The sequence below is a fragment of the Balaenoptera acutorostrata genome, chromosome 8 (genome assembly GCF_949987535.1).
Source record: "Balaenoptera acutorostrata chromosome 8, mBalAcu1.1, whole genome shotgun sequence".
Classification (NCBI taxonomy): Eukaryota; Metazoa; Chordata; class Mammalia; order Artiodactyla; family Balaenopteridae; genus Balaenoptera; species Balaenoptera acutorostrata.
Genome location: NC_080071.1, coordinates 102,175,536 through 102,198,396, shown reverse-complemented (window position 1 = coordinate 102,198,396; position 22,861 = coordinate 102,175,536). Strand labels below are relative to the sequence as shown.

Here is a 22,861-nt window from a genome sequence, read left to right as displayed (position 1 = left end):
AGGACAAACTGCCACCCCCAAAACTGGAGAGATGGACAAACACAGAGAATACAGAGCAGGTTACCTGCAGTAGGAGCGGCTGCAACTAGTAACTGGTAGGAACACTGAACAGGCAATTTGCGTGAATTTTTAGAGGCTGAGTCTAGACTAATTTGAGAGTTAAATATTCCTGAGGACCCAGAGTAAGGTGAGAGGGCTCCCACACTTTTGTGGGATTTGCCTCAGGAGACTTACCAGGTTCTCACAGTGGGTACCCTAGAAAAATCCCTTCATGCTCGGCCAGGGGGAGGGGAAAAGTAATCATTTTGAAACAAGCCCAGAGAATTCTCCAGAAAAACGTCCTACCCAGCAAAGATAAAGCCATTACCATAGCTTTTTCTGACTTGGAGGGGAAGAAATTACCCAACTCCAGCCCCCTCTGGCTACCCTATCTCATACAAATCGGAAAAGCACTTATGAAGGTCACAGCCCAGGGGCACAGGCCTCCTAAAAGCTGAGAGCTAATCATAGGGTTGCAGAGCTTTCCCTCTCATCAACCTCACCACCATATCAACAGGGCTCCTGTATAATAAGGTGGATTACAGCTGAAAGAACTACAATGTCAAGACTCTATTTAAGAAGCAGCTTCTAGGGAAACCCAAATACAAAAGAGGAGACAAAAACAAGGACAGTGGAAGAAATTTAGGTCTCTGACATATACAGCTACAACAAACAGTAAACACAGCCTAACTCCTAGCCAAAAACACATAAAACTTCATACTATGGTCTATTTACCTCAGTTCCTTTTACCCAGTACATCATGTCTGGGTTTCAAGCAAAAATTACAGCCATCCTGAAATTCAAGAAAAAATATAATCTGGAGAGATAAAGCACCAAATCAGACTCAAATATGGCTGAGATTTTGGAAACATCAGACTAGAATTGTAAAGTAACTTTGTGTAATATGCTAAAGACTTTAATGGACAAAGTGGACCACAGGCAAGAACTTCTCTTTGTGTCCTCAGATGGGAGAAAGGCAAGGGAGCTCTCTGGGGTCTTTTCTATAAGGGCGCTAACCCCATTCATAAGGGCTCCACCCTCATGACCTAGCACCTTCCAAAGGCTCCACCTCCAAATATTATCACATTGAAGGATTCAACATATGAATTTAGGGACATGACACAAACATTCAGTCTATAGCAGATGGTGATAAGATCAGTGGTTGCCAGGATTTCGGGGCAGAGGTGAATAGGTGAAGCCCAGGGGATTATTAGAGGGGTGAAACTATTCTGCATGAAGCTGTAACGATAATTATGTATGCATTTGTGAAAAACCCATAAAACTGTACAATGCTAAGAGTGAACTGTGATGTAAACTATAGACCTTAGTTAATAATAATGTATCAGGGCTTCCCTGGTGGCGCAGTGGTTGAGAATCCGCCTGCCAATGCAGGGGACACGGGTTTGAGCCCTGGTCTGGGAAGATCCCACATGCCGCGGAGCAACTGGGCCCGTGAGCCACAATTGTTGAGCCTGCGTGTCTGGAGCCTGTGCTCTGCAACAGGAGAGGCCGCGACAGTGAGAGGCCCGCGCACCACGATGAAGAGTGGCCCCCGCTTGACGCAACTAGAGGAAGCCCTCGCACAGAAACGGAGACTCAACACAGCCAAAAATAAATAAATAAATTTATATAAAAAAAAAATAATGTATCAGTATTTTTTCCACAATATTGAGTTTTGAGAGTCCTTTATGTATTTTAGATTCAATTCCTTTGTCAGATATGTGGCTTGGAAATTATTCCGTTTGAAAATTATTCCAAATATTCCATTATATATACGTAACCCTAATGTACCACACTAGTGCAAGATGTTAATATTAGGGGAAACTGGTATTGGGTGTTAGATGTTGGGGTGGGATGGATATATGGAACTGTATGTACTATCTGCTCAATTATTCTGTCAAATTAAAACTGTACTAAAGGAGCTTGGGATGAACATACACCCACTACTATATATAGGATAGATAACCAACAGGGACCTACTGTATAACACAGGGAACTCTGATCAATATTCTGTGATAACCTATATGAGAAAAAAATCTAAAAAGGAATGAATATATGTATATGTATAACTGAATCACTGTGTTGTACACCTGAAACTAACATAACATTGTAAATCAACTATACTCCTATAAAATTAAAATATATATATAAAACTACCAAAAATATAAAGTCTATCAATTATTTTTAAAAGTTTGAGTCTTACTTTTACTCATTTTTTTTCAACGAGAATAGAGGATTAGGTTATTTCTTATATTCCTTCCATCTTTAACATTTATGATTTTCACTTTTAAAAAGACTTCATTGGGCTTCCCTGGTGGCGCAGTGGTTGAGAGTCTGCCTGCCAATGCAGAGGACACGGGTTCGAGCCCTGGTCTGGGAAGATCCCACATGCCGCGAAGCAACTAGGCCCGTGAGCCACAATTACTGAGCCTGCGCGTCTGGAGCCTGTGCTCCGCAACAAAAGAGGCCGCGACAGTGAGAGGCCCGCGCCCCGCGATGAAGAGTGGCCCCCGCTCGCCGCAACTAGAGAAAGCCCTCGCACAGAAATGAAGACCCAACACAGCCAAAAATAAATAAATAAATAAATAAATAAATAAATAAATAAAATTAAAAAAAAAATGTTCTCCTACCAGAAAACTCACTGCAAATATTCCACTGGTATCAGATTGGGGGGAGGGGTACACCTTTAAAAAAAAAAAAAAAGACTTCATGTTTTGGACTTTGGAGCAGTTTCAGAGCCATAGCAAAATGAGCAGAACGTGCAGAGAGTTCTCAGATACCCCCAACGCCACACATGCCCAGCCGCTTCTGCTATTAACATCCACAGCGGTACATTTGCTACAGTTGATGAACCCACATTGGTACATCCTTACCACTGAAAGTCCATAGTTTACATTAGGGTTCCTGGTGTACATTCTGTGGGTTTGACAAGGGTGTAACTACATGTATCCATTCCTAGACTATCAGAAAGAATAGCTTCACAGCCCTAAAAATCCTCTGTGCTCCACCTACTTGTCCTTCCTTCCCCCTAACCCACTGGAAATATTTGTGGTGCTGGAATAGTTCTTGATTTTGGTGGTGGTTACACAAATCTACACAAGTGATACAATGACAAAACTATACAAACACATTGCACCAATGTCAATTTTCTGGTTTTGAGACTGTACTATACTTATTTGAGATGTAACCATTGGGAGAACCAGGTACATGGGACCTCACTGTACTATCTTTGCAACTTCCTGGGATTCTGTGATTATTTCAAAATAAAAAGTTAAAACAATAAAAAAATCTGTGTTTAGTCAAATAAAATAGCACTGAATTTTCTGAGAAAATTTTAGAAAAAGAGAAGCCCAACTTTCTTAGAAGTTCTGCACTATCACTTGATTGTATGCTATAACTAAGCAAATGTTGGTGCTATTCATGCATCAGTAGTAGAAGACCAAGTTAAAACAGAGAGTGAAAAACTAACTCTGTAATTCGGTGAATTAAACAACAATTCCTTTTTTATGAAAGTATCACCTGAAGAGATTTTAAAAGGGATACAAAACACACATGGAAATCTACTAACACAAAATCTCCCTTAAGAAATAAATTTTAAAACAGTCATTTCCATTCCTTAAAATTATTTGAACTCCTTTTAGTCCAGCAAGGAACAGAAAGCCCAGTAGTCAGCTACAGAAGTTCTTAAGCACAGTAGAGACATACAGTTACCAGATTAAGGCAAGTGTTTTTAGTCTTGTTCTGCCATTCTCAAGCGAAGGACTGTTTGTGTCATATAATCAAAAGTCAGGGGCTTCCCTGGTGGCGCAGTGGTTGAGAATCTGCCTGCTAATGCAGGGGACACGGGTTCGAGCCCTGGTCTGGGAAGATCCCACATGCCGCAGAGCAACTGGGCCCGTGAGCCACAATTACTGAGCTTGCGCGTCTGGAGCCTGTGCCCCGCAACGGGAGGGGCCGCGATAGTGAGAGGCCCGCGCACCGCGATGAAGAGTGGCCCCCACTTGCCGTAACTAGAGAAAGCCCTCGCACGAACCGAAGACCCAACACAGCCAAAAATAAAGAAATAAATAAATAAAGTAGCTATAAAATTAAAAAAAAAAAATAGTAAAAAAAAAAAAAAAGTCAGTTAAAATTTTACACTTTCTACGTACTTTTTAATGTATTTTTGGTTTTTAGTTCACTTTATGAGTTAAAAACATACCCTCCAAAGACGTATTCATTTCCGGGTGGCTAAAATGATCTGTCCAGTGTCACATATTCTAAAATAATTTTAGATAGTAATTTATATTTGCAAAAAAAAAATTTAAAGGACAAAGTAACCTTTGCAGATTAAGTTTCCACTGCCCGTATAAAATAAGCAAAATCGTCTCATAAAAATAAAAAAAAACTTTCCTTTCCCCTGCTCCCTGTGAAACTGCTAGGTGGCATTTTGGGGGGGGGCTCCGAAGAGTTCCAGTCCTTTACGTCTCAATGCAGAAAGAATTCAGCAAGAGGCAAAGTGATTTATTAGAATAAGAAGTGATTTATTAGAATACAACGTTTGTGAGGCTTACAAGCCCGCGGGCGAGAGGGTGTCGCTCCCTGAGAACTTAGTGGGCTACAGTTTTATAATCAAAGGAAAAGTAGGGAGGGGGAGAAGACCACCTTCCTCCTCATTCTTGAGTAGACATCATGCTTCCATCATCAGCTCCTCCTCCAGGTTGGGCAGGGGAGTTTTCTTGTCCCTACATGGTCAAGCTAGGACTATCACGGCACTATCGAAAAATTATTTCAGGTCTCTGAACAATGAGCATCTTTCATTGTGAAATGTTACCTTTCCATAAATTATTGTTTTTTATGTGTTCTAGGGGTCATTAACTTACTGAGCTCACTGGGCAGGATGTGGGTCTCATGCCACCATTGTTCTCTTGTTTTGGGGCATGTCTTGTGCTTCTATTGCATGGTTTTGTTGCTAAGCAAGCCTGCTTGGTTTTGTGGTTAAACCTGCTTTCTTGAGGGATCACTAACTTACAGGGGTTTCCCATACTTTCTTCTACTTACAATCCCCTAGTGGGATTAACTATTTAATCACCTACTTTGTCCCTTTACTCTGTCCCTATCACCTGGAACGGAAGCTATCAAAATTCACGGTTTAAGATGAAGTCTAAGGTGCTCAGAAACAGTGAGTCATTTTGTCCTATACTGTGCAACAGTGCTTTTAATAGAAGGGTTTAAGGAAGTAGACTCTGAAGCTCCCCCAAACAGAAAAAAGTATGAAACCCCAACCCAGCTTCACCATGTGGTAAAGCTTCTGGGTCTCAGCTGTCCCCCTATACGTGCCCCCACGGCCTCGAAGACCGACGCCTGCCTAATCACACTGAACTGCACAGAGCAAGGAGAGAGGCGGGGCCTCATCGGATGTAAGATGGCGGCCGAGAGGCGCTCTGGGCGGCTCCGGCCGCGACTCGGTAGCCGGAAGTCCTCCGTCTCTAGCCAGTAGGAAGCGGAAGTAAAGGGCGGTCGGCGGCTGGGCTGTATCTTTGCGAGGCCGGCTTGCGAGCGGAGCCGCGGGAAAGGCGCGTGTCGGCCGCTCACTGGCGCAGCTGCTGCCGCCCCGCCGCTGCCCCGCCCCGCCCCGGCGTTGTCGCAGGTGCCGTCGCGGACGAAGCGCGACCCCGGCATGGACTGGAAAGGGGCTGCGGGCGGCGCGTGTGCTGCCGCTGCGTGGCCGGTGACAGGTACCCCTGGCGGGGAGCGTGGGGAGTTCTCGCGGGCGGAGAGAGGGTCTGGGGAGCGAGGCCACCTTATGTCCCGGTCACCTTGAGCTTCCGTTTCTTCCCTGACTCAGTTTCCCCTCCTGTATCCCAGCCCTCCCCTTCTTTGCGAGTCCCCCGAGTTGTCCCTCGGTGTCCTCTGGGCGCATATACCGTCTCTGCGAGGGTGGTCGCGGGCTCTGTTTAGCCGTTTTGAGCCTTCATTGAAGAGCTTGGGGACCCGTGTGCCCAAGTGCAGACGGAGGTGGGGGGAGTGCCCTAACGTGAATTTCGACCAAGCCTGACCCCAAGTAGGCTTAGAACCAGCAGTTTGCAGGACTCCGGTTGGAGAACGAATGGATCGTTTTATAAATTTCTCTTTTCCCTAAAATGAATTCGGGTGATGAATATTGGTTCCGTTTTCATTTAATACGAGGATCTGGTGGCTGAAAATTGGATGATCCGGTTTCACTTTTAGTGTGGGACCTGCCAGAAGAGAAAGATCTGCGTACATCGCCAATAAGTTATGGGTGTGAGCTCTTCGTGTTCCTTGGCCAGAATCTCTAGGTCGTTTTGCATTTCTTGCCCGATTTGAGAACTAGCATATTTTGTTCATTCAAAGTCCTGGGGTCTTATGCCTTACTGTGTTACACTATATTGGAAACATTCATTCATCGTGTACTTGGCCAGCCAACTTTACTGTGTGATGTTTGAAGACATTTTAAATAGCTACGTGACAACAACACACCATTTGGGTTGATTGTAGCCTTTCCATTTGACTTGCTTTTGTTAAACTTAGCTGAAACTCATTTTTATTGAAGGAAATAAACGTTACTTTGTACAGTAGTAGGGCATCTTCACAGTGCATATTTAACTTGAGGTGAATAAATTGAACTATGGAGAAAATCCTATTAGACTTTTTGTCCAGTTACTTGCGATCATTTTCATATTAGATGTATAGTATCTACTTTTAATCCGAAATTGTATGTGTGTGGTTCACAGCAAATGGGTTTTGCTAATAGGTATAAGTGTATATTAAGTTTAATTTTTTCAGAAGTAAATTTATTTCTCAAGAAGGGTACTTCCTGATATTTTTCCTCGCTGTTATCATATATGTTGAAACTCAGATGGCTACTTATTAACTTGCACCCTGCACGGTTTTTCTTGAGTTTGTTAGCTATTTTCTTCAGTTTAAAAATGGAAAAAGAAAAAGTTGATGATGATTTATAATTTTATGCCTCTTCTGTTTTCCAAAAGTGAAAAACATTTGCCATAATATAATTTTGATAACTATTTTTGATAACTGAGCAAGAGATAGTGTCTTTAAACTAAAGAAACCGGGCCACACACTAGATCTTACAGATGAATCTTTTGGGCGTAGAACCTATTAAAGACTGTTTTTAGTTTATCCATCATGCTGGCAACGTGATGCCTGTAATCATGCAGTGCCACGCTGCAGGTTCTGACAGCTGTTATTTCACAGCTTCTAAGGGTTGCTTTTAAGGTCAGAGGGTCAGAGTGATGAGGGATCTCGTAGAATGAAGCCATCCTCAAACAAAAGGCCACTCAGTGATGTTCTTATTTCTACTTCTCTGGACAACCTTTTCCTCTGGTGTTACCTGTGGTGTCAAGGATGTGGGGTCTGGGGGTGGGAAAGCTCTTCTTTAGTGTGTAGCTTTCCTCTCTTTCCCATCTCTACTGTGCCCCAGAAACTCTGTGTCTCTTTAAAACAGGGCAGGGGGATCTCTGGGTGAGTCATGGTACGTAGAGTTTTCATTTTCACCCTTCTTAAGTCTTAGGCTTTTTGTAGCGCCTTTGCTCTTGGAGTCACATCCCTTCCTTCCAGTGGCTTTCATTCATCCCTTAATGAACAAAGTCTGTGTTTATTTTGTTTTGAGTGCCTCCTGTGTTCCAGGCATTATGCTAGGCATGTGACTGTGACCGACAAAACTCCCTGCGCTCGAAGAGCTCACATTCAGTCCCCAGAGCCAGCCCAAGTTATGGATCTGTTCAGGCTGGTTGCTTGGTTTGGTTTGCTCCCAACTTCAGGCTCGCACCCTTGGTTTCAAGTTGAAGCTCTGCCTCTCTCAGCCACCTGGGTCCCGAGGACTCTGCCCCTAGAAAATCCCTGGACTTGCCTTGGGTCTTGTAATAAAGTCCTTTGCTCAGTCTGGGTCTACATAGTGTGGATTCTTACCCCCTCTTAAAGCCAGAGGACCGGGGCAGAGAGCATGGTATGGTGGAACTTTTGACAACAGGCAGATGTGGGTTCCAAACATTGCTATTTATTAGTCGGGCAAGTTACTTAGCCTCTCTGAGCTTCATTTTCTTATTTTTCAAGTAGGGATGATAGTGTTTCACGCGTTACACAGCGTATTTATGGACTGCCTGCTGTTGGCCAGGCCCTGCGCTGTTGGCTCTGGTGGGCAAAGTGGGCGAGGCTGCCCCGCTCGGGAACTGCAGTCTCCTGGGGCCTTGCGTGGAAGGGCTGGGCAACGCGTTTGCAGAGCGCTTGGCAGAGGCGCTGTCCAGAGCGATTCGCCCGGAGTAATTGCTCTGTAAATGCGGGTGTTTCCTGGGGCCTTCTGTCCGTCCGTGTCCCCTCCCCACTCTGTGCATGCCCTCGGCCTGGGAGTATTGTGCCTCGGCATCTGATTTCTCACCTGGAATCACCACTGTTGCGGGATGACACGTCTAGGTCCCTTCAGGAAGAATGGTGAACATAGCTGTAGCGTTAATACTGCTTGAACATAGTTCATATGCGCTGTCTCCGCTTTAGAAACTTCGTGACTTTGGGGGAGGATTTTTTTGATTTTTTTTTTTCCTAGCCACAGAGGATATATTTCCAAGGCATATTTTTGAGGTCTTGTAATAACGATGAGTTATTATTCTATAATTTAGAAGACAGTTTCTAGTTTCTCTTCCTTACATATTTTAACTAGAGCAGTTAGTTCTGGTGTAGTACTTGACACTTTACAAGGTGACTTTCATGTTGCCTTCTCAGTTCGCCTCGTGGTGCATTTTGCGGCAGATACTGTTATTCCTGTTTTAGAGAGTGGGAGACTTAGGGCGAGCGAGTTATCAGGTAAGATGCCTGGGGTGAAACTGCTAGTAAGTAGCAAACTCAGGAATTGATCACAGGTGCCTGACTCTAAAGGCTTTTTCTTCTTGCTAACCCATGTTTGTTCTCTCATGAGGGGCAGGTTTCCAAGGCCACCGTCCGTGGGCCTCCGGGGAGAGTGTCGGAGGGAGTTGAGTGGGCTGAAATTGTATGTAAAAGTTTGGGTCCTCGCTTGCTGCTCTGCGGGAAATGTCAGTAACTTTTGCTACATTCTGAGAGGGGCCTGCATCATCTCCGACCTCTCCTCTCCCGCCCCCCGCCCCCAAGCCAGGAATCACGGCCAGCAGGTTTCATTGTCAGAGGTCTAGTTTGGTTAGTCCTAGTCTTTATCGATGTTGATTTTTTTTAGTGTTTATTTATAAGTGGGATGTTCATATTAATTTTTTTTTTGTTTCCAAAGAAGCTGGCAGTGCCTGAACTTCAGACTCTTTTAAAAGCAACTTTTCTATTTGGTAGAATTCATTTCGCTTCGGACCATTGTTCTTTAGAGGTATCGTGTGTCATACGAAGCAGGATGTTGGCACAAATGATAAGGCTTTTTGTAGAAGGAAGATACTGACTGGTTGCTCCGGTATATGGGCCGTCTCCCCCAGCAGTGTATATTATAACTGGCGGCGAGGAATTGGGGTGAGCTTTACCAGACCTTAACATTCAGAAGCACCAGTCTGGTTTAGTGTTTCCCACATATTCATGTCCCCTTTGGGTTCCCATTCAAATGGCGGGAACTTGGATGCTGACTATTTATATCACAGTGGAAGTCTGATTAGGGTTCTGTTAGGCAGACTTCCAGGGATGAAAAAACAGATCAAAGACGTCTGCAGCCGGAGACCTTTTCTGAAATGATGTGGACGCCAAGGATCTCGGCATGCTTGGTGAGGCTGCCGCTGGGAGTGTAGGAGGCCTGCATTCTGTGGCCCTGCTGATTCACTAGTGACCCCAACTTTCTGATTTTATAGATGGGGATCTGTTGAGTTCTTACATTTCCTCATTCCAGAACCTATATTTGATTTTACATTCGAGACCCACCCTATTAGCTTCCTAAGGCTGCCATAACAAAGTACCACAAACTGGGTGGCTTAGAACAGCAGTTTATTGTCTCACAAATTTTTGGAGGCTAGAAGTTCTGAATTAAGGTGTCACAGGACCATGTTCCTTCTGAAATCTGTAGAGGAGGATCTTTCTTTGCCTCTTCCAGCTTCTGGTAGCCCTAGGTGTTCGTGGCTTGCAGTATAATTCCAATGTCTGCCCCCGTCTTTACCAGGCATTCTCCCTGTGTCTCTTCATGTAGTCTTCCCTCTGCATGCCTGTCTCTCTGCCCACATTCCCCCCCCTCCGCCCCGCCCCTTTCTTTTAATAACACCAGTCATTGGACCAGGGCCTACCCTGGTGACCTCATTTTAACATGATTACCTCTGTAAAGACTGTATTTCCAAGCAAGTTCACATTCTGAGGTACTGGGTTGGGGTAGGACTTCACTCTATCTTTTTGGGGGAATACAGTTCAACCTGTAACACCTTTCATTTGTGTTTTCATCTGTCTCAGCTTTATTTACTCTCCTGCTTCATAAAGTATGATTGTGTGCAACCTGCTGGGCCACCAGCTGACTTTTATATCTCTGTGTGGTATAGGCACCCAGGAGATGAAGTGCAGCCTTTGTAGGAGAGAGTGTAATGAACGACACACCTTTAGTTGTGTGTCAGTCATCAGCAAACATCTGCTGAACTATCTAGATAGTAGGTGCTGTTACATTTCGGAAGCATTTTTATGTCTGTGATAGTCATGTTACTTTGTATCTCTAATTATTAAGATTCCGGTTTAAACATTGCCTTGCAGCGAAACTTTTTTTTTTCCCCCCTTTTTAGGGCTTTGCCGTAAAATGGGCCTTCTTACTGCACTCACGGGACTATGGCTGTTTTCCTCGGTAAAGGCAGACTCAAAAGCCATTACAACCTCTCTTACAGCAAAGTGGTTTTCCACTCCGTTGTTGTTAGAGACCAGGTAAGAGGACATTTCTTTTTTCTTTCACATGTTTGAGTGAAAATGTAGGCTCTGCTAGTGAATATGCAGGAGCTTTTTAGGGAGTGAGATTCTCATCACATGCATTTAGTAAGAGCTTCTTTCAGTGTGCACTGTGCTTGTGTGCTGCTCACAGGCTGTTAGAACACAGACCATCTGTCAGCAGGCTAGGACTGAATTGATGATAGAGATCTTTAGGGATTTCTTTAGACAAATATATTGAATTGGTTAAATTATTATGTTATCTTCCAGGAAAAGTGTAAATGTGGTAGTAAGGGAAGAGAGAGTTGTACTTAAAAGAAATTTTCTATTTATTTGAAGAAGGTGTTAAGAGGTGTTTAATAAAAGGAAGAGAAGAGAGCTTGGCAAGGTGGGGGAAGAGGACGTGCCCCTCCCAGGAACTTGGAAGGAGACCCCAAAGTCAGAGAGTGCAGGGGGAAGCTGAGAAAGTGGCCACATTTTATCCGATTGTAGCATCTCCAAAATCAGGATGCATTTAATCAAATCAAGATGTTATCTTAAAATTGGTGGCATCTTTCACTCAGTGTTTCATAAAACAATGGTATGTCTTAAAATTGACAGTGTCTTTGGGCAGCATTTCATCCTGCTATTCCTGGAGCATACTGGACCCCAGTCTCCTACCCCATCTCTACCTTAGTGCTCCTCTGCTGGGACTGTACCATCTGGGGCTACAGGAAACTCTAGAAGATGATTCGTGCCTGTCTGCCTGATCCCCTACATAGCCATTTCTGTCCCGCTTTGTTCCTAGGGTCTTGGTGCAGAAAATGAGTTTCAAAGGCCTAGGCCTTGAAGGGATTTAGAGCATAGCAGATATGCAGTAAATCACATCAAGCTTCCCACTGTTATCTCTCAAACTAGAAGAGATTCCCTGGTCTGGGGAGTACAGAAGAAAATCAAAGTTGAAGGAAACTTGACAACAGCTCAAATGAACCCTAAGGAGTTAGTAGACGGATCGTAGAAACCACACATAGGTTTTTAGGAAAAAAAGAAAACATACATCTCAGTTTCTCAATGAAGAAGATCTCCCAGGGACTTTCCTGGCAATCCAGTGGTTAAGACTCTGTGCCTTCGATGCAGGGGGTGCTGGTTTGATCCCTGGTCAGGGAACTAAGATCCCGCATGCCACGTGGCGTGGCCAAAAAAAAAAAAAAAGATCTCCCAAACTTGGAAAAAAGAATTGACAGTGTCTTAAAATTGATAAAATGCAATATAGTCAATGATTTCTTGGGAGATTATAACCCGTGTACATTTTAGTTAGTGTTTGTAATATAAATATAACCAGATACCTCTCTTTTAGTCGGTTTCTTGTTTATAGAGGGAAACTTATTTTTATTGTATCTCAAATAACATATAGCTAGGACCTGTAGAGAATCTTTCTAAAGCATACATTTAGGTAGGTGAACCGTAAGCATTGGGTAAATTTCAGAATTTGATAGAGCTGGAAATTTGAACTGTTGTGTTACATCAGTTAACTTTGTGGTCTAATTGTATCTGCTGACATCTTCCCCTTGATCCCTGGGAAGATGTGAATGGAGAGTCTGTTGTGTTGACAGTGTGTACGGATAGTTGTGCCTTCTAAGGCAAAGCCTCGTTTGGTGCAGTATTGAGGAGAGGCCAGTGGGAACGTGGGACGTGTGGGAGCCAGTCTGACTGGCTGAGGAGCCTCCCCGACTTTCTGCTGACCAGACTTTCTCCCATCACTTCTCTGTGCCTCCCTTTCCTCAGCAATAAAATGGCAAACCCCCTCCCCCTGCAAAACTCCAACAACCCCGTCTCACCCCCAGAAACCCCCAAACTCCACTGCATGTATTTCATAGTGATGTCACAATAACTAATTTGATAAATAGGTCGAGCCCCCCAAATGGCCGCGCTTTATTAGATCTTGGTGGTGGTAACAGTGAAGTGTCTGAAGGTCGTGTGAGGTCCTGGACCGCCTGAGCCAGGACTCTTGTAGCTGAACATTTTTTCTTCCTTTCTGCTAATCTTATTTTGGATGATTTATCTGGTGTCAATCTAAGTCATTGAGATTTACTATCACTTTCTAAATAATTTTGTGCAACTAACCGTAACAGATGTTTTACGATATTCTGCTTAACATTCTTCACTGGATTACATCCCATTACTCTCACTTACACTAACAAATTTCTTGGTGTTTGTATATTGTCTTAGAAGAGTCTTATGGCATATACTTACAGACTTTTGAGAAAGCATGCTAAAATTGTCAGCCTTAGTTGATCAATTTTTTTTCAGTTTCTTTGATGTCTGTGAAGTGAGTATTGTAAACTGTTTCCTTCACTGCAACTTACCCATAACAAACATAGCCCCTTTTCATGATATCCTGGCCATTTGCCATTTTGGTTCATTATTTTTACTTCTCTTCTGTGGCTATTTGCAAACAGTTTGCCAAGGAAATGGGACGTGTAGGCAACTCAAAAACACTGCCGTGCTTTTTTGAAACTACTCTATATTCACCTCCAGAGCTAGCTGAGGCCACTATCCTTCCCTCCTGGGTCCGTGGCAGACATTGATGGTGGGTCACAGCACTGTCCATTGGGGGGAGGGTGAAGGGACAGAATCTTTTTCCACACATCGAGGCATGTAGCTAATACAGACATTTTGTCTTCCTTGCTTCTGGCCCTTAGGAACTAAAACTATTCTTGTGTGTATTTTTATTTTTAAAATTTTTAATAAATTTATTTATTTTATTTATTTGACTTTTGGCTGCGTTGGGTCTTTGTTGCTGTGTGCAGGCTTTCTCTAGTTGTGCCGCATGGGCTCCTCATTGCAGTGGCTTCTCTCGTTGCGGAGACGGGCTCTAGGCGCACGGGCTTCAGTGGTTGTGGCTTGCGGGCTCAGTAGTTGTGGCTTGTGGGCTCTAGAGCGCAGGCTCAGTAGTTGTGGCACATGGGCTTAGTTGCTCCACGGCATGTGGGATCTTCCCGGACTAGGGATCGAACCCGTGTCCCCTGCATCGACAGGTGGATTCTTAACTACTGTGCCACCAGGGAAGTCCCCTGTGTGTATTTTTAGGTTGGACCTGATGCTAATGAAGGGTTTGTAGCTTTCTGGTTGTCCATGAAGTGATATATATTTAATTGAAGTAGAGCTCTGAGTATGTTTTGAGCAGCTATAGTTACTAACAGAAATATTGTGTAAATAAAGTTCTATTATTGAAGTTGAAGCAATCATTTATTGAGTGCTTATACAATCATTTATTGAGATATTATAATGGCCTGAGAATGCAGCATGATAGATTTGAGTGATTGAGATTGGAATGTAAATTCCAGACTTTTCATTTACTAACTCTGTGCCCTTAAGAAAGTTAATAAGTTTATAAGTGGAGAGAATGGTATATATAATGTGCTCTCCCTCTACCTGTCACCCAGTTTTAGTGATTGTCAACTCAAGTCCAATAACCGTCACCACCACCACCCTCCTACCTTCTCCCGCTAAAATATTTTAAAGCAAATCCCAGACATCGTATCATGTCATCTGTAAAACTATCAATATTTTACTCAGTGGAAGTTTTATCGATATTTTACTCAGGTATCAGAAGCTAAAAAACAATTTAAAACAAAAAGCAAGCAAACTTAAGCATACTATAAACAAATGGCAGCATTCCTTTTAATAATATCTTGTATTGTTCCTGTCTTCCATGGATTACTTCAGTGGATCTGGTAATTAATTTTCTTAAGGCTGTTTGACACTTAGACGTTGTAAGACTTATTTATGCAGTGGAGTGAAAAAGAATGTATGTTTAAGAAGTTTTCCTGTAATTATATGAAAAGTATATATTTATGTGCATATGGCCTCTGTAGGAATCTAAGCTAAGATTCATTTTGTATTCTTACAAAGAATACAAAGCATTTACTTGCATATCATAATCTATCTGTTTTAGTACCTGTTTTCTTAGACTATAAGCTATTATAAGGTTGGTATGATGTCTATGTCAGTTACTCGAAAGCCTAGAAAATGCCACACTCAAGGAGGCACTAAATAATTTAATACATTATGATAATGGGTATTTTCAGAAACCTATTTTTAGAGAAGCTGTGCATTACCAGGAAGTGTTTCTTATTTTGCCATATTTCTGTGTCTAGCTGTGGAGTAGAGTGAGAGTTGTACAGCCCAGTGTTGACAAGTAATGGGAAAGTCTTCCTTTGGCTAGGTAAGCTGAGATCCAGATCTGTAGTTTGCTTTCAGACAGGGAAAGACCACCACTACATTGGTATGCCTTGGAGGAGAAGATTACCGATTTACATGAATCATTCAATTAGTACATGCATTTTCTTTTAAGGGATTTTAGGCTCTTGAATGCAGGGAAATGTAGAATAGCCATTTTATTTTAGGTCAGTACAGTAGTGTAAAGTCAGGGAAAAAATTAAGATGGCATTAAGTTCTAAGACCTGATTTTATTAAATCAAGTGCTAACTTTAAACTAATATTTGGTGATTTTGAAAATTTGGATTTGTGGATGTAAAAAGATTACGACATGCTACCTTTAGTCTCCTAGAAATTTTTCTAGGGTTCATGTTTTCCTCGGGAGAAACTTAGGCAAAAACATATTTCTTTGTTCTTTGCAAGGTATTTCAGAAAATGAGTGAGCAGAACTAGTACTAGAATTATCAATTCCTAATTCTGCTTCTACTACTGACAGCATTTTCACAAATGAGATTTCATAATCTTTCTTTATATTGGGACTTCCCTGTTGTTACAATGTTTCTATTATTCTAGGTTTCTTTAGGGATACCTATTAAACTATTCAGTGAATAAACTACTAAGCTAATTATTAATAGCTAATAAGCTAGTAAGACTTGCTTATCATTAGAAAATATATGTTATACATGTTCGTGTATAATATATATTATCAAATAAAAGCCAAGCTTTGGACATTTGGTAATTTAAAAATCGATTTTTACTCCCCTTAGTAATAGAGCTTATATTAGAAGATTTTATTAAGTTGTTTTATTTCTGATATTTCCCCCTTTTCTCTCAGTGAGTTTTTAGCAGAAGACAGTCAAGAGAAATTTTGGAATTTTGTAGAAGCCAGTCAAAATATTGGATCATCAGATCATCACGGTAAAATTGAAGCAAATGCTTCTTTGACTTCGGTGTCTGGGAATATATTAGAAAAATTGATCTCTTTCAGAGTATGTGTGGCATGGCAGTTAATGGAAAACATTTTTATCTTTAATGACTAGAGTTGTGATGGTAGCCAGCAGAGTCAACACAAACTAGTAATTATTTTTGAAAAAGTTTGTAACTTTGGTGATAAGAGCTACCTTTGATTTTTTTTTTTGTTTCTCCCCTTGTTTTTGTTCTTTTGTGTTCTTTTATTGAAAGTGCTACATGAATATTTTGTGGAAGTCAAATTCATTTAAAATCATTTAGCATTTACTTAATAACCATCAGATTTGATTCACTTTCTTTTGTTATGAACTAATTACACAACTGATCTATTATCTGTTAAGTTTGTTATCATTAAGTTAGTGCCATCCAGAATGTTTTCCATTATGCATGCCAGCCACACACAACTGGAGTGTCAAGGTGTCAAATTAATGACAAGGTAAACTGTATCACTTGTTTACAGTTTTTGATGAGCTTTCACAAACATTTTCCAATTCAATATAAGCTATATAGAGTATGAAAATTAATAGTCAAAGATGCTGATACATGAGTAGTTAAAACCTTGAGTATTACATTGACAGGCATAATAAGTCCTTGTTGAAGAGAAAATGTGTAAGAATTATGTGACTGCTGTTAATATTTGACTAATGGATTTTTAACTTTATGATATTTAAAAATTAATACATATTTAAAAGGGCAAGTCAATCTTTTTTTGTGATTTAAGTGCATAAAAGTTTTGAACAAGCTTTAGTTACATAATTTGTAAGCTTTAGTTACATAATTTGTAAGCTTTAGTTACATAATTTAGAGTCAGCTAGAACTGTTTGAGTTATCAAAAAAAATCATTTTAGTTTATGATTTCATAAAACAAATTTATCGAAGTGAGTTTTGTAATGAATTTTGAACTCTGACATTTAAAATGAAATTTCTTCAGTATAAATGCTAATGTGTTCCTGGTTAAAATTAGGGGAGTGTGAATTCTTGGAAGTGACCATAAAACTACGTTAAACATTTTATTTGAAATACTACTCCTAGTCCCACCACCCAGAGACAGTCACCATTAACATTGTGGCAACATTTTAAGATATTTCTTTCTGATCTCTTTTTCTACTTAGAAGGTGCTAATGCCATATGGACCTTTTACATTTTGCTTTTTTAAATGTTAAATATTTTTCTTAAATTTCTTTTTGGAATAGTTAATAGTGGTTTAAAAGTCAAAGCTATACAAAAGGCTATACACGGAAAAATCTTGTTCCTCCTGTTTCTCTTGGCTTTTTATAACCATTTAAATTAATTTGTTTAGCCTTCAGTGTTTTTTTTCTTTTTTACAATAAATACATAAGTATGTATTCCTATTTCTTATTCTTTCTAAGAGTAAGAAAAAATTGCATACTGTATACATTGTTTTGTACCTTGTGCTTTTCGTTTAATGTATCCTGGGGATTTTTTCATACTGGTACGTGCGTTTTTTTTCCCCTCAGATAATTTGTTCCAGTTGTTTTAATGCTTCTCCCCAAACTGCAGTTTCATTATATCCTTTCATACCTTGTACTTCCTCATCACACTGCTCCATCTTGCTGAGTTATTTGAATAGATAACATATGCAGACACTGTGGATACAAAGACAAGTCATAGTTTCGGGCTTTGGGGGCCCAAAGGCTCTTTGGGAGGGGCAGTTAGTAAATAGGTAAATGAGTAAATGATGTGCTAAGTGAAAGAGGTAAGTGAAGAAATATTATGGGAGCAAAGAAGAGATGAACTTGGTCCAGTGAGGCAGGGGGTAGGGATAGGCAGTGCCTCCCTGGAATAGGTGCTCTCACAGCTGAATTCTTCTTGAGGAAGAAAGTAGGAGTTAGTCATCCAGGTAAGGGGGAGAATTGCAGTCCAGGGAGAGGGAATAGTCTGAACAAAGGGAAGAAAAGTCCAATTGCATGGTGTACTCCAAGGAATTCTAAGCATTTGACAAGCAGTTCAGGACAGTATAGTGGTAACATTTTGCAATCAATATGCTTTTGTAACACATAGCTTTATACTTTATGAACTATCTTATTTGGATACCTCTAGTCATGTAGAATTATTTTGGTTAATGTTCTTCCTGACAGGTACTGATTATTCCTATTATCATGCAATATTGGAAGTTGCATTTCAGTTTCTGTCACCACTACAGCAGAATCTGTTGAAATTTTGTCTGTCTCTTCACTCCTACTCAGCGACAATTCAAGCCTTCCAGCAGGTGAGTTCAGTGCTTACACGTGACAGTATTTTTTAGTGGTTGCATATCTTGATCGGCTGTATTGCAGTTGTCCTGTCATTGTGTTACAGAACTATACCTTTTCTACCTGAAATTGTCTAGGATTTACAATTTGTTTATAAATAATAAGCAAAATTGATGATGTTAAATCTTCAAATAACATATTATAAAAAATATAATTTGCACTTATTTTCATTTAAGGAAAAATAAAATATCTACACAAAAAACTACCAGACTTTATTTATACAACACAGCTGAAGAGAGAGGCGATATAGTTTTTGCTAAACCAGTTAACTCTGAGTGTGATCATAGCCTGTAGATCTAAAAGCAGTTCACGGGAAATATAGCAGATAGGAAATGTGAAACAATATCACAGGAATACAGTCAGGAAAAGGTAGAATGAGGAAAGCTTTGTAGTAAAATGATGTGATTTTGTCAACAAATAAGTTTAAAGGAAAAGAAAAGAGGGAAGGAGGAGCTTCAAGAGAGACTTTAAAAAGGTGTCAACTTAATGCAACGTCTGGGTCTTGTTGGATTTTTAAAAAAATTTATTTATTTATTTTTATTTTTGGCTGTGTTGGGTCTTTGTTGCTGCGCACGGGCTCTTTCCCAGTTGTGAGCAGGGGCTACTCTTCGTTGTGCTGTGCAGGCCTCTCATTGGGTGGCCTCTCTTGTTGCAGAGCACGGGCTCTAGGTGCGTGGGCCTCAGCAGCTGTGGCACTCGGGCTCAGCAGTGCGGTTCGATGGCTCTAGAGCACAGGCTCAGTAGTTGTGGCTCATGGACCCAGTTGCTCCGCGGCATGTGGGATCCTCCTGGACCAGGGCTTGAACCCGTGTCCCCTGCATTGGCAGGTGGATTCTTAACTACTGCGCCACCAGGGAAGCCCCTTGTTGGATTTTGAGTTGAACAAACTCGTAAAAAAATAGAGAGCAAGAGAATCAAAGGTGTGTATGCTGATTGTATGTTTGGTATAAAAGAAATGTTAATTTTAAAACCTTTTTTCTTATTCTGAAATAAAACCAGCGTAGAAAATGAATCACAAGAAATATGTAGTATAAAGAATTATTACGAAGTGAACACTCTTGTAATTTTCACCCTGGTCAGGAAATTGAGTTTAGCCAGGCACCGTGGAAGCCCTTCATGCTGTGTCGCCATCACAGCTGGCTCCTGCCCTTCAGAAGGAATCACTTTCTTCTGTCGGAATCATTTGCTGTTTTGGTTTTTAAAAAAAACCATTTCGTTGCCCAAGAGTTCATCTCCAAACAATAGAGTTTAGTCTTGCCCAGTTTTAAGAAATTTATTAATTTTTTGGGGGGGTGGGTGGTCCCTTAATTTATAGGTTCTCCCTCTATCCCTTTCTTTTCTGTTGAATAACTTACACTGTTTGCCCTATACATTTTTTTTTTTTCTTTGGCCCCAGCAAGGGCCTTGCTGGATCTCAGTTCCCTGACCAGGGATTGGACCCAGGGCCCCGGCAGTGAAAGTGCTGGGTCCTAACCACTGGACCACCAGGGAATTCCCAGTAGACTGCTATCATTACAGAAATTTCTCTTGTACAGCACTCGTCTATAAGAATAAGGGTGTTACTCTGTTCTTCCCCTCTCCCCTTTTCTTGCAATAGCTTTGTATGGGATTTGACACAGACTTCTTCTGCTCAGTTTGATGTGAAATTAGTTTTCCTTAACTTTTGGAGGTCGGCATGGCTCCCTTTTCTGTTGATTTTATGTTATGTTAAAATAGGGTGGCTTTAAAAGAAAGGTAGCTTGCTTTTTGAAATTTCCTGACTCTGTTCCCCTCTTGCACTTTTATTTGGACTTTTTCTTTTATTGGCTTTTATCTCTGTCCTACTTGAGTTTTATTCTGCCCTCAACAGTTTCTCCTTAGAGTGGAGCCCTTTCCTAGAAGGGAGTCCTAGCCTGTGAGTTATGAGTTCACAGTGGTCAGACTGCCTTGTGCTTACCTGTACTAGGTGAAACAAAACCCGTTGGCCCACCATACTTTCCAGTGAAAACCTTTTGGCTGTTTTGGGGTTTTCTTGTTTTCAGGATCATCAGAATCTCTGTAGTTTCCCTCTGCTTCCATGGCCTCTGATAACCGCAGGTCATTTTTGTGTTTTGTATCATGGGGATTTCCTTCCACCTAGTTTTGTCATAAATGTGGTCCACTGGTTTTTGTTTTCATTTTTGCTTTGTTTTTATGGGAGCACTTGGGAAGATTGAAAAACTATGCTGCCGGTGGCCATCAATACAGAATTGTATTACTTTTTTTAAAAGTGTGATAATGGTAGTATGTTTTTTAAAAAAATCTCTGTGTTTTGGGAGTTCCCAGGTTGCCTAGTGGTTAGGATTCTGGGCTTTCACTGCCGTGGCCTGGATTCAAACCCTGGTCGGGGAACTGAGATCCTGTAAGCCGTGCGGCCGGCCAGAAAAAAAAAAAACCCTCTGTGTTTTATTGAGACATAGTGAAACATTATAAATGAAATGCTGTTTGGAGCTTGTGTCAAAATGATCCAATGGAGTGTGGTAGGAAGGTGGAAGAAATGAGATTGGCCATGAATTGATAATTACTGAAGCTGGGTCATGGGTACATAGGGGTTTACTGTACTATTCTTTCTTCTTACAAACACAAGTTTGTAAGTTTTGTAATAATTTACAAAAAAGAAGAAAAATGTAATGGAAAGTTTTAATATTAATTTTTCATAGCAAGCTTTCCATTTCTCCTCATCTTTTCTTAATTATTTGTATTCCAGGAGTAGAAAAGGTCATTCAGTAGGAATATATTACATAAATGACATCAGTGCGTACCCAGACCTTGTCATTATGTCCTTTCCTTTCCCTGTCTCTATACACTCATGCTTCTCAGTGTGCTTCTCATTTAAGTTGCAGGTGAACTTATCTCATTGTGCCTGGGCGTTAGTGCATTTCACTCTAAACATACCCCACGTCTCATTCAGCCTTTCCTTTAAATATCTTAGCATGCTTCTTAGATAATTTTACCTTTCCATCTGTACTCTTTTTTTAGGCCCCGTTGGTTTTGTAGTTTCAGTGTCATTCTTCCTGTTTCAGGAGGGGGCTTCACATTAATCTGCGTATTATACTTAATTAGGACTGCATTGTTATACTTTGACACTTACAATTGACATTTGTAAGCTTAGTTTTCTACAAGGTACATACTGTGTTCCCTGGATATCTTTTATTTTTTTAACATTTTTAAAAAAATTAATCATTTATTTTTGGCTGCATTGGGTCTTCGTTGCTGCGTGTGCGCAGGCTTTTCTCTAGTTGCAGCGAGCGGGGGCTACCCTTCGTTGCGGTGCGCGGGCTTCTCATTGCGGTGGCTTGTCTTGTTGTGGAGCACGGGATTTAGGTGCACGGGCTCAGTAGTTGTGGCGTACGGGCTTAGTTGCTCCGCGGCATGTGGGATCTTCCTGGACCAGGGCTCGAACCCGTGTCCCCTGCATTGGCAGGCGGATTCTCAACCACTGTGCCATCAGGGAAGTCCCCCCCTGGATATCTTTTGATATCTTCTGAGATAGAATTTTAAAGTTCTGTTTTGGGGATAATAATAACACCTATCTCATGGAATGATATTGGGAGGAACTAGATGAAATAATACAAAGAAAGCAGTGAAACATAAAGCTCTTTCTGTCACATAATGGGTGTTCGGTAGATGTTAATTTTTTGCTTTTACTGATGTTGTTTTGCTTTGTTTTGTTTTTTTTTAATAAATTTATTTATTTATTTATTATTTTTAGCTGTGTTGGGTCTTCGTTTCTGTGCGAGGGCTTTCTCTAGTTGCGGCGAGCGGGGACCACTCTTCATTGCGGTGCACGGGCCTCTCACTATCGCGGCCTCTCTTGTTGCGGAGCACAGGCTCCAGACGCGCAGGCTCAGTAGTTGTGGCTCACGGCCCCAGTTGCTCTGCAGCATGTGGGATCTTCCCAGACCAGGGCTCGAATCCGTGTTCCCTGCATTGGCAGGCAGATTCTCAACCACTGCGCCACCAGGGAAGCCCCTGATGTTGTTTTATTATCATTTTATTACCTATTTAGAATATTCATGTTTTTGGTTAGAAATTATTTTTAAAAATGTCTTGTGTCTTAAATGACAGATAGCAGCTGATGAACCTCCACCAGAAGGATGTAATTCATTTTTTTCAGTGCATGGAAAGAGGACTTGTGATTTTGATACCCTTGAGACTCTTCTACTAACAGCTTCTGAAAGGTAGATTGTGTGTTTCTTTATTTAAATGTCATGCATTCGTTGTGCTTTCTTCTATATCAAGTCCACCGTCTGATTTTTCTTATGGGTTTTTTAGTCCGTAGGTATAGTGGTTTAGAATGTGAATTCTGGAACCAGACCAACTAGATTTAAATCCCAGCTCCATCACTTAAAATAGTTTTGTGAATTTAGGCAAATTGCATAACCTTCCTTTCCTCATCTTGTTTCGAAATAGAGATAATTAAGAGTACTTACTATTATTGTTTCTTAGTAATGACTGTATCAGAGAGATTACATAGGCTTTGTCATTAGCTTAGTAAAGAATATTCTGTG

At 41.1% G+C, this 22,861-nt stretch overlaps 1 protein-coding gene across 1 annotated transcript in view; it reads left to right on the top strand.

Moving 5' to 3' along the window:
• Positions 1-5,523: 5,523 nt before the first annotated feature.
• UGGT1 (UDP-glucose glycoprotein glucosyltransferase 1) overlaps positions 5,524-22,861 on the top strand; it is a 108,074-nt gene continuing 90,736 nt past the window's right edge. Inside the window, exons 1-5 of the mRNA XM_007182876.2 lie at positions 5,524-5,756; positions 10,755-10,890; positions 15,926-16,008; positions 18,159-18,289; positions 22,419-22,531. Coding sequence (XP_007182938.2) covers positions 5,699-5,756; positions 10,755-10,890; positions 15,926-16,008; positions 18,159-18,289; positions 22,419-22,531 — 521 coding nt within the window. The 5' untranslated portion in view covers positions 5,524-5,698. The remainder of the gene's footprint in view (positions 5,757-10,754; positions 10,891-15,925; positions 16,009-18,158; positions 18,290-22,418; positions 22,532-22,861) is intronic.